Source organism: Oryza sativa, chromosome 4 (genome assembly GCF_034140825.1).
Source record: "Oryza sativa Japonica Group chromosome 4, ASM3414082v1".
Classification (NCBI taxonomy): Eukaryota; Viridiplantae; Streptophyta; class Magnoliopsida; order Poales; family Poaceae; genus Oryza; species Oryza sativa.
The window spans coordinates 16494035-16510107 of NC_089038.1; the positions used below are offsets into that span (position 1 = coordinate 16494035).

A 16073-nucleotide genomic window follows, 5' to 3' on the forward strand; every position below is an offset into this window, starting at 1 on the left:
TGGACTGTGGACCGGTCCCTCCTAGCAGCTTTGGTCGACCGATGGAGGCCAGAGACGCACACTTTTCACTTGCCGTGCGGTGAGGTAGCCCCTACCCTACAGGACATATCGTACTTGTTGGGGCTACCGCTCGCGGGAGACGCTGTTAGGCCAGTGACCACGGGTGTGGACTGGCAGGACGATCTTACGGCACGTTTCGCACTAGTACAGCGCGCACCGCATCTCCCGCTCGAGCCGTTGGCACACCACCGCAACACCGGACCTACGAAGAGGTGGCTGCTTCAGTTCACCGTGAGTGTTTTTGTACCGAAATGACAACCGTACTACATATTTAGTCCACAGTTAAGGTGCCTAACATTTTATCGAACGCTTGCAGGTCGAGCAGCTACAGGCGGAGGCTGACGAGTACTCCTACAGCCGCTGTTTGGAGGCGTACTTGCTCTGGCTTTTTGGCTGGGTGATGTTCTGTGGCGGTCACGGGCACGGGTACAAATCCTACCGGCTTTCGTCAATGGCTAGACGCCGGGGTGTTGAGGATCCGAACTGGCGTAGCGATCCTTGTGTATACCTACTACCACCTTGGTGCCAGCGTCCTCTTTGCCTATGCGGTGATCGATGCCAACTAATGGCTTCGAGGAATCCTGATATTCGAGGAAGGCACTTTTTTAGGTGCCCTAACTATGACCGTGAGGTATTTTATTATCTGCATATGCTTATTCATTCCGTATGGGCAATCGCTTTATTCTTCGTAACACTACTCTATTCGACAGACCCGCACTACGGCTTGCGCATACATCGAGTGGGTCGATACAGAAAATCCCGTTCTCGACCTAACCACTTGTTTACAAGAAGGTCGCTGGTATTTCGCATCCGAAAGTACTGAGCAATACTTACAGAGAAAAGCGGCTTATGAACGACAATGTCGTGAACAACAGAGCGACTGGCGGGTGCTAACTACAGCACTCCCTCCATGGGAAGCCCGTCCAAGATGCAGGTGTGGTGATCGTTGTCAGGTTCTTCGTTCTATAAAGCCTACAACATTGGGTCGAAGGTTCTTTGTTTGTCTAAATATTCTTGACGATGATTTCATGGTAAGAATATTTTGATTACATGAATCTTTATTTTCTCACAACATTTACTAACTTTGCTCGCTTGACATCTATTCTTTCCTCTCAGGAACCACCAAGGAGATGTCAATATAGAGAATGGATAGACACTAGAAGGGTTCTAACTCCACCTAGCCATGTTGTGCAGCTTGAACTACCAGAGCAATACAGGGTTACTAAAGCGCGGTTTGAGAGAGGAGAGGGATCCTCACGTAGGGGTTAGCTATTATCGGACAACTTGGCATATTGAAATTTCTACTGTCATGCTTCCTTGTCCCATTACTGCATCGTCGTTGTGTTCAACTATTGCACTACCTCCCTCCTAGTTCGAATCTAATATCATCTATGTAACCGCAATGGAAATAGTTGTATCATGTTCAAATTGTACTACTATTTCTTCATGTTACATAATTCTCCTTGTTTAAGTCCATATAATGTTTCTACGACCGAGACTGCGATAGGCCTATATTAATTATCCGAGTACTGATACGTCGAATAAGGTACAAAATAATACCTCACTTAACATATGAAATTGCGAAACAACCAACTTCAATACATTTTTATAACAATATTAACAAGTTTTACCAATAAATACTTCTTTATTTATTATTAACATAACATAGAAAAATCTTTTGGCCGTACTTTTTGCATCTGGGTCCCTTGCCGCCCTTATTGGGGCGGCAAGGGACCCAGATGCATAAAGTACGGCCGCAAGCTCTTTATGGGCGGCAAAATTGCAATTAGCCCCTTGCCGCCCTCTGTATGGGCGGCAAGGGGCTAATTGCAATTTTGGCCGACGGCGGCAGACGGCGCGGTCGACCCGCCGTCTGCCACGTCAGCTTGCCGCCCACCACTAGGGCGGCAGGGTCTATTTTTGCAATTTTTTTAGCCGATAGATTATTTCTATAAATATTTAAAAAAAAAACTAAAAACGAAAAAAATTCGGCAAGCTGCTGAGGCTCAGGCGCTTAATTAGCCTCTCGGCTCTCTGGGCAGCGATAGACGCGCACATTGCCAACCACTGTCGCACTTGCCGCATTGCCTGTGTTACATGCGTTGTGCTGGCCGCAAGGCCAATAGAAACAGATGAAGGCGAGATCCCATATCGACGCACGGCGCACACGCGCGTTGAGTGGTGGCTTGCTGAGCACTGGAGACTAGCCATTTAGGTCTCTTAGGCTTTTGATTGATGCACTTATCCATCATTTAGACAAGTTATTACATGTTACATGTTAAAATTTTCTTAGAATTTCTGGGTATGCCGGTGCATACCCGGCACACCTCCTAGGTCCACCCCTCTGATCAGGGCATAGGTTTACAAGTTAGACCCGGGCAATTTGAGTCAGAACTGCATTGATTTTCACTACGCTGGACCCTCTCACCATTGACGGGTCCATGTCATCACCTTTGACGGATTTAGCCCTCGTCAGAGATTAGTGGTCACTGATGACTGCACCTCACCTCTGATGGGTGAAAAGCCGTCAGTGGTGATTAACTCCTTTGACGGGCCGCATAGAAATAGCCCGTCACAGGAGAGAATCACTTGTAATGGGTGACTCTTTCTAGCCCATCAAAGGTGACATACACCTCTGACAGGTCTAATTTATCACCCGTCACAGGTGTGAAAATTCATCCAAAAAAAATTCAAAAGCCCTCAGCCCTCAGCTCACGACATGAAGCAAAAGATGCAAGATTCATCTCAAGATGCAAGACAATAACTTTGCATTTCATTGGCAGATCTGATAACATCAGAGAAACAATATACATCACACAACTTGAGTAACAATATACATCACACTAGTAATGATCTGCATCTTAACAAACTAGATATCCACACAAACAACACAGAATATGGCCCAATCTAAAATTTGGCAATGAACATTTGCAAGATAAGAAAAATCAAGCACAACCTACAAGAGTCAGAAATGACGGTGGCGCTCGTGGGTGAAGGAGACGGTGGAGGACGCCGGTGGTCGGGGGGAGAGGGCGTGGACACCGGCGGTTGGGGGATGGAGGCGGCGGTAGCCGGATCCACATACCAGAACCCCGTGGAGGCCGGATCCAGCAGCGGCTGTTGGGTGGGCGTTGGAAGACGACGTGGGCGGATCCGAGGTTTGTGGGCGTAGAAGTTGGTGGCGCCGTCGATGGAGGCGGTCACTCGTCATCTTCATCGCAGCCGCCATCAGCATCGTCGTCATCGTCGCAGCCACCATCGCCGTCGTCGTTGTCGCAGCTACCGCCGCCATGGCCGCTCGCTCCCGCCCGCCCAAGCCCGCCGCCGCCACTCCCGAGGGCGGAGACGGGTAGATCTGCTGCCGCCGAGCCGCCGCCGCCTCCCCTCCCGCTGGATCTGGCGGAGGGGAGGGCGCCACCGTTGCCACCGTCGGGCCGCCACCGCCTCCTCTCCCTCAGTCGGGCCTCCAGATCTGGTGGACGGAAGGCGCTCCCACCATCCGCCGCTTCCTCCTACCCTCCCGCCATCTACAGCCGTTGCACCTCCACGCCGTCCGCCGCCACCATGCCTCCCTTCCCGCGCCTCCCCTCTCGCCCTTGCCGGATCTGGCGGGATGGCGCCGCCGCCCCTGCCAGGCCGGCGCTGGCGCCGCCGCTACACGCAGAGATATGGAGAAAGGGAGAGAGAAGTCAAGAGAAATGGAGAAAGAGAAAGAAGACAGCCTTATCTCTTCCGAGTGTGGGCCCCGCCGGGAGAAGAAATATCTCCTCCGGCTCGGCTTGGGAAGGTAGGTGACGGCTTCGAGTATATATAGTGGGGACAACTAACCTCAAACGGTTTAGGGTTTGAACCCGTTTGAGGTTAGTAAACCTCACCTCTGACGGGCCATCCGATTGCAACTCGTCACAGGTAACTAGTCACCTGTGACGGGCCAGAAGTACAAACCGTCAGAGGTGAGGATTAACTCACCTTTGACGGGTTCCGTTTTCGACCCATCACAGGTGACTAGTTACCTGTGACGGGTCGCAGCTGAATAGCTCACCGATGACGGAATCTTTTAGGACCCGTCAAAGGTGACCATCATCACTGACTACCACTTATGCCCGTCATAGATATGTCGTCACAAGTGTGAGGATCTGGTGTCGTGTTTGTGGTTGCTAATTATAGCAGAGGAATTGGTGTTGATTATATTTGTTGGATGTTTGAACTAATCATGTTGCATGTATTTGTACTGTCAATTTGTGGCTTGGGAGCAATGTTGTCCACACTAGTCCAATATGCAAACATATGCAAATTTTTGTGCTGCTAAGTGAAAAAGGATGGCCAAGTCCTAGTCTAATGTAAAACTATGGTGAAAAAATCTAGTCCATTGTGCAATTTACTCTATTTTTAATGATAACGATATAGACCATGTCCAGATTTATATACAAAACTGAACTTATTTTAGGACGGAGATAGAATTACATAAGCATTATGTCAGCACATAGATTGCTGCATTGTTGATAGCTCAGTTCTAGATGGGGACAGGATTCACAAACAGATCCCCAACAATCTCCTGAATATACCTGGAAAATGTATATGCATCTTTCTTCTTATCGTAAAAGAATGGCACTGATACGGCCAAGTTCAAAAGTCGTTGCACCACAGGGAACTGCTGGTGATGATCACAACGAACCTGATTCAAGGTTCTCCATTCACTTTCAATCATTGATTCGATCTTGTCTAAGGCAACTTCGCTTGTAACCTTGTTCTCATTCATATAGCACTCTACAGTGTTTGCGGCATCTCCTTTGTTCTTTCTTCCAGACTGCATGAGTGTGAAAAAAAAGTATGTTACTTCCTCTAATTTACAATATATATTTAGCTTTTCTTCTCAAATTTTGTTTCAATATTATATGCTGCAGGAATTAGCTAGTTATATACAAATAACATTTCAACTCTCCACTAAGAATTTAGTAATGTAAAGTGATAAAGTAGCTGAACCGCATTCAGCATCCAATTCCTGCGTGCATATTTAGGTTGTGTTCCATAAACTAGGTTGGGGACTTCTCCAAGTGTATGTAAAACAAGGGACTTATTAACACACAATTAATTAACGATTAGCTATTAAAAACTTGAAAAAAATAATTTTTAAAGCAACTTTTATATAGGTTTTTTTTTAGAAAAGCACCACTCAACAATTCACGAAACATGAGCATGGAAAATAAGAGAGTATAAGTTGGGATCTCTAGTTCCGAACACAGCCTTACATATCTAAACACAATTAATCGGGGAAGTACATGGAATTAATGCTCTTAATTTTTTTTTTCAAAACAGTACAATTGAAGTCTATACCTTGAATGCAGCAATGTCGTTCATGAAACGCATAATCTTTGCACAAGCTATAACGGCACTTGATCGTACTGTTGTCAATTCAAATGATTCCTTCGTTACTGCATCACCCTGGCCAACTGCAGCAGTCACACAGAGTAGTGGAACAGTACTGGACAGGGTTGACAAAGCAACCCGCTCCTTAAATGCTGGCTTGTAATTTTGATGCAACCATTCAAATTCTTGCAGGTAATACGTGGATAGATTTTGGAACTGCACCCATGCAAATCAAATTAGCCAAAAAAAACTAGTTAGCTACATCATTATAATTATTTTACCGCACTACTACCATACTCATCAAACAAAGACATACTCCACCCGGTTCCAATAATTATCATTTTAGACAAGTTATACATAGTTAAAGGTTAACTTCGTCGAGTTATTTAATGGTGAGTGGACGGTGTCTCCCCCCTCCTCCACTTGACTATCCTTGTGCGCTGCCGTTTGCTTTCGAGGTCAACCAACTGTAAGGAGAGCATGTGCCGGCCACCCCCTTCCCCTCATCCTCGGCAGTCACCACCCACTGGCTACCCGATCGAGCTAGCCAGCTAGCCATCTTTGGAGGTGAGCGTTGTTTCAATGTATCCACGCTAATGTCAGGTTGATGCATCTATTTTACTTTAAACTAACCAGTTTGCTTGTAGCCAAAGCCAGTCTATTGTGAAATGCTTAGATGGGATCCTTGTCTGTAATTTTCTTTCGAATGATTTTTGTCTACTGTATTAAGTAAGGTGCTTGAATGCTGAGAGGTTGTGACTTCATAGTTTCCTATTGTAGAAAAAAGCCATGGCCTTCCCTTGGTTTCTTCTAATATTGTTATGATTAAAAAACAACATATTTAGATCGATGTATGCACTTAAAGTCTCTAGCTAGTTCATTATTTTGCGTGTATCTTCAGTCCCTGTCCATCTTGTTAAGGATATGTAGTTCGTGTGTCAGTGAAGGATATATATTTTGTGCAAAGCCCGCTGGAATACGATTAGATTAAGTATAAGCTATGGGTTAATTGTGCTTCCTGCTAGCTAGATTGATATGGCAGATAATTCCATTTAAGCTATTGGGCTAAATAATATATGAATTTCATAAATAGTATAGAACATTAAAGCATGATAATAGCAGCCATATGATTAATCAGTTATTTATATCCTTGGAATTGTTAGACTGACAGTTACTTACATGTATTCAATATTATGCTGTTTGTAGTATCCTCATGAACCACAACTTTTTAAGCATATAGCAGGATCTTATTGATCAGCTTACAATATTGTGTGTCTCCTATACCTTGATATATTTTTACCATAATCTGTAGTATTCTCAAGGCAAGTAAAGAGGAGAAAATAGATAGAGATAAAAATGCATTGAAAAGGGATAAGATATCTGCATTCATTGTCTCATCTAGCTTGGAATATTGCTGCCGGAGGACATGTAGTACCATAACTTGTAACTTATAGTGGTGAATAAAAGATTCTTGTTGATGTGAATTGGCATGTACGTGTATTGGTTATATAACTTACAGGATTGAAGTTTGCTTAAAATTTGATGCTGAATTGTTGTGCATGCCTATCTGTAGCTTTATCACTTATGTATCAGTAAAAAAAAAAGAGTTCATTTGCATATTTTGTTGAAAAAGTTATGTTCAATAATCCATATGGATATGTGGATTGAATTGTTGGGGGGGGGGGCGGGAGGTTGTCTTGGAGCCATTTTATTTTATGGTGCCACATGATCTTTTTTCCTGACGGCAGCACGTCACAATTTAGGCGACAAAACCCGATGCCAATGGAATTTTTCTGTGTTAAACACATAGGGAAACCCATAGGAAAATCTAATTTCTCCGTTGTGATTTTTCTATCGGCAATTCTTGTCGGTTCCCTCAAAAATACAATTTCTATGGATAAACCCTATTTTTCTGACAATTTTTGATCCGTAGGGTTGGCACAAGTCTCGTAGTGCATAGAAGTCTACGTGTGTACAGTATGAAATGAGAAGTTTAGTCCTACCATGCTAATTTTGGGAGGGTTACACAAGTTTACGTATCTAGTTGTCCAAGTTCTAGCAACACTTACTAAACATTTTACATAAAGTGAGGATGAAAAAGCACGTGTGTTATCGTTTAGGCATGGTTTAACAAATTCATGTTGAGCATACAGCTATAAGTATTGGTACCTGGATTATTACGATTTTCTATCAGTAATAGATGTTCAATATGGTTTCAAAATTTTAGGTTTGGTGGTGAAAAGTTAGCCCTAGATTCTATCCCAAAATTTTCTCATTAGTGATTTAAACAAAAGATTTCGGGGATAGAATTTTGGGAACTGTTGGTGATGCTCTTATATTGAATATATAATAAATGTGGATAGTTTATTCCAATAGATGACAAATTTCATTGGTGCACACGATCTTTTCTTGGTATATATCGATAACATACAGTAAGAAGAATCCATTAACGATCAATGCATAATATGAAGATTTAAACAAATACAGGAAATAAAAGTGGAAAGATGCAGTACATATATAACTGGTATACCTCTTTTTTCATGCAGGTCACCCGGTATTTGTCACTGGCCTCTACTTGAGCTTCAGTCTCCCTGAAGTAATTCTGCAGTGCACGGTAGAACTTTTTCATGTACTCTGGTAGTAATGAGATAGCACTTTCATCCCATCTGTCCAATAGGCCAATTGGGAATTTTTATGAAATTACTTAATTAGGCAAGTGTAAATAAATCTAGCCGAAAAAGATAGTTTGACAGGGATGTATCGCGTTGAAACCACAAATAAATGAATGAAATACTTTGTAAATTATGCTCAAATGGACACGCCATGTACCAGTGACGAATAAAGTGGTTTGATGATGTTTAATATTTCTCGAATGAAAGACTTGTTAACATTGTGTGAAACGCGTGACCATAATTAATTGAGATGTATAGTGATCGATAAATTCGATGGTAACTGTACAACAAATTTATTTAGTTAGAGGATCAACATGGTTTTTCAGTTGTGCTTTACTCAGATTAATTGTTTAGGTGCATTAAACATCAAAAGGTAAAATAAACAATTTCTTTTTTATTTGCTCTAAGTAGCTCGGGTTCATGGAAATTGTTGGTTCATATCATGCTGGCAGCAACAGCTCGGTAACAAGAATACTGATGCCAGCTACCTTTGGTAGTTGTAGCTAGCTCTACCTCCAGTTGCACATCTCTGTTTTAATTAACTAAAAGTTGGCCTTAGCTGTTTCTTGATAGAATGACAGTAGAATATATGTGTATGCATGAGCGGTACTCTGCTTGGTCATTGCATAGTAGTTGGAAAAACTCGCATGTTTTGCTGCTCTAGAATTAGAGGTGGAATGTTGAATGCTCGGAAAACTACTTTTATAGGCAGTTACAATATAATTGGTACCCCCATTTTTGGAAGTGTTTAGCCAACCAAATGTTACATAGGGCCTATAGAAATCGACAGTTTTGTGCTAGTGGATTGCACAACTGCATGTTAACAAATCTATTTTTTTGTATTTTAAGTTCGACTTTCAAGTCTTTAATTATTGTAGGCGCAAAAAGTATTTCATATTTTAATTGTCACAAGTTCGCAATTTTTTCACACAAAATATGCATCTAGTATGTAGGATTCAAATCCGGGATCTCTCCCTTCACGTGTATCTTACTTATTACCATCTTACATATGAAGCACTTTGTTAATTACTATGAAATAGACGTTGATCTTCTAATTTAAACTCTCTTAAACTTGTAACACATATTAAAACCTTAAAGATTTATGTAGTGTTCATTTGAAGTGCGATTGAGGTGAACTAAAGTTATATATGATCCCAACAATTTTTTCATTAAATTTGTAAGGTCCATATTTTGGTAATATCATTGTTCACTTATGTCAAGTTCCCACTGTATGTTTTGATGTGTTATGCAACTTGACATTTGTGAATGTTCATAATAAAGGAAATATAAAAAAAAATTGACTAGGCCATATTTGAGGAAATATTGTAAGGATCTCATAGAACTTTGGATTAACTCAATTGGACTTAAGGTGTATTTTCTATGAATTTTAAAACTTTAGACTTCATAAAGATCTGTTTGTAAAATCATCCTTTTTTAAAAAGTAGATTCCGAATTTGAAACGAATATTTCGGCACCTAAGTGTTCTTAAATGAAATAACTTTGACTAGAAAGTTACAAACCTTGTCGAGCGCTATATTGTTTTATAGAAATTGTACCCGTCAACGTATGTAACAAAAAATTCTAATGTAGACCTTAAAGCTTCTTATAATGAACTTTTGATCCCATTAACTACCTAAAATAGAAAAACATTAACTACAACATCTCAACAAGAACTACAATTGTCACATAACATTTGTCATTAGGCGACATCATAGGAAAGAGTTACAAGTGGTTTCCTAATAGAACTGCCCTTAAAAATCAATTTTATTGATTTTTTCTTATAAGATCCGTATATAAAAATGACCCCACCTTTCAAATTACGCGACCCATTTGTGTTAATAGACCTATTTTCACATGCAATTTTTCATAAGGAGCTATCTGTAGAAATAGTTTTCTTTTGTTATATGACCCTGGGCGGCATTAGTCATCTTCATAGGGACACGGAAATGGTTTGTAGTGGTTACGATGAAAAATGTGCATGTGCCTATTATTGAAATAAAAAGACTGCCAGCTTTTGGCCATCTAGACAATGCGTCAGAGACAACCATCCCAATCTATCCCCTCCCCATCCCATCTAGAAGTAAAAGTATAGGTAGGGTCTTCCAAAAATACACAAAATATTGAATCTGCATGGGAGGGGCAGAGGGTAGCTAATGAAGGGGTGGGAGAGGTGCAGAGGATCGATGGGCACGCGTGTGACACATTGCTTAGTTAAACAACATGCTACGTGTTACGCAATAGCACGTTCTCTCTCTCTCCCTCTTTCTATCTATCTCTGTATATTTTTCCATAGAAATTACTTTAAGTATATGAGGTTATATCACACGGTCATGCATAGCGGTTAGAGGTTTTAATTGATTCAGATTTACAGGTATAGGGGTAGAATAGTTAAATTTTGATTTATTTTTGGGCTTCTGATTTGATCATCTGTACCTTTCAATTTTGAAAAGCCTGATCTTTAACATATTATAATATTCTGTGAAACTTTAGAACTTTTAAATATAATTTGTTGTGCGGTTTTCTTGATTTCTCTTACAATTGGTGGCTTGAGATGAAGGATATTAATTTCTGTTGTTTTTGACCTATTAATTAATCGTACCTTTGTATGGCTTCATTCAGCTTCCTGCATTCCTCGATGGTGGCATGATCATCATATGTGTCATCCATAAGGACAATGAATACAATTATCTTGGCAAGGATCATCCGTGTGAGTGTTAAGTTTTCTTCATAGAATAGCGCATAGGACCAAAGATATGACTCCACTGCACGATCTCTAACATGACTTAGCTCGACATATCCATAAAGATCTTTCCACCACCTGAAAATTAAAATGATCGATTGTTTTAGGTGCTTGTTTTGAAGTATATTTAAGATATATATATTAGATCATTAGAAGCAATGAGTATTAATTGATTTATGATAGTAATAATATGTACATAGCATATCAGGCATACCGAAAACACTAACAACATGAAGAGCCATATTGCTAGTTATTTCAGTATATGTCACTAGTTATTGGATGTTTAAAGCCGCATAAAAGCCTCTAGTGTATTGCTGCTGCAAATGCTGAGACAAAGATTGATAAAATATTCGGATATTCCTTGAAGGCTAGCTGTCCTTCTTTTTTATCTGAGAGTGGACAAATTATATAGTAGTATAAACCTTAATTTTCTATTGTTCAATACTTGAAACTACAGATAAAGCGATACCTAAACTCGGATACACTAACTACCTCATTAACATGACATATATTGACTACTTCTGGACAAAACATAAAGTTGTACATGTATTTTGTGATTAATTAACATTAAATTGGTTGCACAAACAAAGCGTCAATTTGTCTAAAACGAGGTACACATTTTATGTATTTACCATTCAGTACATCGAAGGAACACAACGTCTCTCCAGAATTTTGCACTTATCTATATCTGTCTATCCTATATAGTCAGAGCTAAAATATCCACATGTATTGATTAAGTTCATCTGAAATACAACAGCCTTTGGATTCCTCCTTTACTTTGATCATAGCTACCCACATGTCATGTGTATTCAGAATTAACCACTTAGTATAATTGCTTTAGAGCTCAAGATGTATTGAGCAACATCTCACCTAGAAAGTAAAAGCCATCGAATCCCTCTCATACTTGTCATAACTATTCATGAGTTGAAATTACACATCAACTTCTACGTAGCTCAAATTATAGTCCTTTTAGGTATGACGAGTAAATAATTTCCAATAGGTTTTTATCAAGCTTTCCTAGAAAACAAATACTTCTAAATTCTCCACTGTAACGCACGGCCCATTCACTAATAACTAAATATTCTCTAAATTATCTTTACTAACTGTAGAGCGAAGATCGAAAAACATATTTTGGTAGTTGTATCGTGCACATACACAGATTTGAGATTATTACAGTGGTTTGTTTCTGTCCTAAAGGGCACAATCAATTACTTTCATGGTATATATTTACTTATTATATATATAAATATCAAATAAATACTCTTTTTTTAGATAAAGGAAATGAATAAACCTGGTATCTACATCCACAAGACATGTACAAAGACAAAGCAAAGAAAGACTCTTACTGAGAAAAAGCTTTGAGCTCCTTCAAGTGGACATGCTGCAGAAGGTTAAATTCCAGCTTTGCAAGATCTAAAAGAACAACAATACACTCTTCCTCCTGTCCGTACTCCAGCATGTAATGCAACATTTCAACTCTCTTGTAGGTTCTCGGTAATGGTAAGTGTAGGGCACGGTTGATTTGATTATCTAGAGGGGCCTTGAGCCTACTTCCATCCCTCATTGATTCGAGGTGGTGCCTTGCAAAAGACATAGCTTCTTCAAGTTCTGGCTCATCATGGACAAGGAGGTGAGCTGCATTGTACAAACTTAATAATGCCCTTGGTTCATCAGCTATTGTATTGATGAACCTCCCATCCTCTCCTTTGAATTTTTCGAATACATCTGCAAGGCAGCTAAATTAAATGTGGATTTTTCCTTCCAAAAGATACTAGATTCCCTTTTCATACAATTTTTTAATACATCGGATATTCTTGACTAATTTTTATGTATATATATACTCTAATTTGGATTTATATTGAAAAATTGTTTGACACAAAAAATAATTACGAAAATGAATGAATACCTACAATACAATGACTTAAAATTTTGTGATCCAAAGAAAAATACAAAAATTTGTATATGCAAGTCATCACCAATATAAGAAATACTCGCACTATTGAAAATTGGGCCTATCTGTCATGCACACAGTGGATAAATTGTTACTCCCTCCGTTTCATATTATAAGTCATTTGACTTTTTTCCTAGTCAAACTTCTTTAAGATTGACCAAATTTATTGAAATGAAGGGTGTATTTTGTAATAAACTTGTTTGGCATTATTGTAGTTTGTAAAATACATAGTAATGGTTGCAGTGAGATATTTCTGACCAAGTTGCAATTTTGTGAAAATTACTCTGCAAGTTATCTCCTATAGTATTTATTAGTACCTGGAGATACCCAAATGCCATGCTCCCTAAGTAAGCGAAAGTGGAGAGCAACCTCGTGGAGGCTAGAGCTAGTGAATTCACTTTCTTTGATGTCACTTATTACATTGTTTATCTCATCTTGGAAAAGGTGATCTATTCCAAGACGTTGAACTGCATCTACTAAGTGCATTTTCTTGGCTGTATCATTGTGGGTCTCAAACAGTATACGGACGTCCTGTTTTAGTTTATCAGCCTTTTCCATCATCCAATCCTCCGATCTCTGTTTATTTGCATGCAAAAATTTGATTTGTTAGAATCAAATGAAAGAAATACAGGAACAAATAGTTAGGTGAAATAAAATATTCCTTTTAGATAACTTGTTGGTCTGTTGTGGATTTGACCAATTTTTTTCTTGCCAAAATCAGCATTAAATCAAATGTAATAAAAAAAATATGATAAAACTCCATTGATCCGCTAGGAAAATGTGAACTATGTCGCCCCTTTATCCTTTTAAGTTCCAAATATGTGCCGTTCTACAATGAGTGCTTGCAAACTTTTTAAAGAAAAAAAATTTGCTAATATACTTATTTTTTTTAATAACTTACATTTATATATCTACATCAGACGATTTGCAAAAATATCGGGACGGAAACGCGGGCCTGTGATGGTCCCGCAGCTCTAAAACGCGTGACCGCTCCAAAACGCATGACCGACGATCCTACAAAACGGTTGCGCGGGACCTCGACGGTCCCGCAGGTTCAAAATTCGGGAGCGAGGCAGCCAGTGATTTTTAACGTTGTTTAGCACTATGGACACTGTGTAGCCCTGTTTGACACAGTTTTGTAAGGCGGTACCGCAGGTTCAATGTGCGGAACTGGCCATAAACAGGTCTAAACAGTGATGTAAAGTGGCAAACAGTACCCGAAACATTGTCAAACAGTGCCGACTCAGTAAATAAATCGCTGGCCAGTTCGCTCCCGCGTTTTGGGACCATCGCGGTCCCGCGCGACCGTTCCGTGGGACATCGGTCCCGTGTTTTAGAACTGCGGGACCATCGCGGTCCCACGTTTCCGTTCCTCGAAGCGGGTATATTTTTGCAAATCTCGTGCAGGTATATAAACGTAAATTATTGAAAAAATATGTATATTTGTGTTTTTTTCACTTTTTCAAAGTACATAATTAGATATAGAAGTATTAATTATATAATTTGTCATGTGAATATTGCCGTTGATTTTACAGCTAAAATATGCCACTCTTACTATAGAAGTCAAGACTTAGTTGAAGTTGTTTTGGGAATCTGCACGTCAATATACCAAATGAGAAACATTGGAGGGAGTAATTGCCCATGCTACAAAGAACTATTTTCATGAACAACCCCTATATTTTAATAGGCGGCCTAAGTAAAGACCTACATATGAAAAAGCGTAGGCTCTCCGATCAAGGCTCTACTGTGAGAGTCAATTTTCATAGGCAAGCTTCCTAGGAGGCGCGTCTAAAAATAGGATTATTCTTTTAGGTGCCCGTCTTAAAGACCCGGTCGATAAAATCGTATTTTTCATAGAAAATACCCAAAATTGTCTATAAAAACAATCCTAGTTGGCCTCATAATAGGACCACGTGTGAAAAGGCGAAGCCAAAATAAATACGCCCATCAATCTGCCCGACCTCTAGTCACTCTTTATGTCGCATCATTCCGTCCTTATTCCTTAATTATGTCATCTCATATTGATTGCGATGATGCTTGTATTGGATATCAAGATAGGGTTTCTAGAATTTTATTATTTTGGATTTTTTTTTGTTTTTTGAGCAAAAATCTTATGCACTCGAGCATCTTAACGTGTCAGCCAGTGAAAACCAGTTTTTTGTGTGTGGTTTTGATGCCTATCTGGGAAAATTCGGATCTTCGTAAACAAGTTGCCTGCGTGGCCTAGGCAGCCGGAGCGTGTTTGACGTTAAACATGTGCCGGTATTAGTCCCACCATTTTTGTTTATTGCTCACTATTGACCATGCACACATACCCATGTAATCAACTTTTTTTAATGAAACAACCAAAATACCCATATGTTGGTGGGATATGTAATCTCTTCTACATGCATATGGGTAACATATGCAAAATGAGAATTATCACCTTCGTAACCGTGTAGTGATCGATAAATATTTCCAAACTTCAAAAGGTGGTTAAGGTGACAAGTAAACAAGAACAGATATATTAATTCCTAAGGGTTTTGTACGTGATAACATGGTGGTGAAATTTGTTTCAGGCCTGTCAGCAATCTTTTGATATGCTTGTTAGATCAGGTTATATGTTTATGTTGACTAGAAAACCAGATGATATTCTTCTACAGAACAGTTGTACAGTTTTGCTGTAGAGCAAAATGTACACAATATGAAAATGAAAAAAAAAATGTATACCTGTAGTGGCTTTGTGTCATAGTTGATAAAGAAGTCCCCCCACACAGAGGGCTCAAAGCTAGACACCTCCTTCGCAGGAGTGATTGATTGTGTGGACACAACTTGTGCAGCATGTCGATGCGCATTGCTTTGTCGTCGGAAGGAGACTTTTGCCGGGGCACCAGCAGAAAGGAGCCCAACCGGCGGCCAGATTGGAGGATGGCCTGTCCTAGCATGCACAACACCATGAGAGAAGAAGAAAGGGAGAGGGATGGAAGTAGACATACTAGTATATTTCCCTTGGGAGGGCAACAGCTAGCAGTTCACTGATACTATTGTAGTGTGGTAGTCTGATGGTTGCTTTAGCTAGCTAGCTAGCTGCTTTATATAGGATAAGGCATAGGGCTTCCAGAATGAACTCTTGAAAAGGATACTGTCTTTGTCACAAAATAGATACTTTCTCCGTTCAAATATTAGGTGGGCATGGATATTAAAGAAGTAACAAAAATAATTGGATGAAGTTTGTGATTGGTTGAGAAGAAAAAATAGATAAATAAATTAAATAGATAGTGGTTGCTATGTGTGGGATGTGTGA

At 39.8% G+C, this 16073-nt stretch overlaps 1 protein-coding gene across 1 annotated transcript; it reads right to left on the minus strand.

Moving 5' to 3' along the window:
- Window positions 1–4414: 4414 nt before the first annotated feature.
- On the minus strand, window positions 4415–15837 carry LOC9267045 (alpha-copaene synthase). Its single transcript, XM_015778955.3, has 7 exons — window positions 15500–15837; window positions 13108–13366; window positions 12186–12564; window positions 10699–10917; window positions 7958–8093; window positions 5395–5643; window positions 4415–4867 (listed from the first exon to the last, which is right to left on the minus strand). Exons 1-7 carry the CDS (start codon window positions 15761–15763, stop codon window positions 4574–4576), a joined length of 1800 nt encoding a protein of 599 aa, XP_015634441.1. The 5' UTR covers window positions 15764–15837; the 3' UTR covers window positions 4415–4573.
- Window positions 15838–16073: the final 236 nt, after the last annotated feature.

What these genes read in the sequence shown, in the direction of transcription:
- LOC9267045 (XM_015778955.3), bottom strand. Translation starts at nt 15,763, where the DNA reads ATGTCTACTTCCATCCCTCTCCCTTTCTTCTTCTCTCATGGTGTTGTG. An exon ending in TGGCATTTGGGTATCTCCAG is followed by an intron (nt 12,565 to 13,107) that starts GTACTAATAAAT and finishes GCTGCCTTGCAG; the next exon opens with ATGTATTCGAAAAATTCAAA. An exon ending in TGACCTGCATGAAAAAAGAG is followed by an intron (nt 5,644 to 7,957) that starts GTATACCAGTTA and finishes GCATGGGTGCAG; the next exon opens with TTCCAAAATCTATCCACGTA.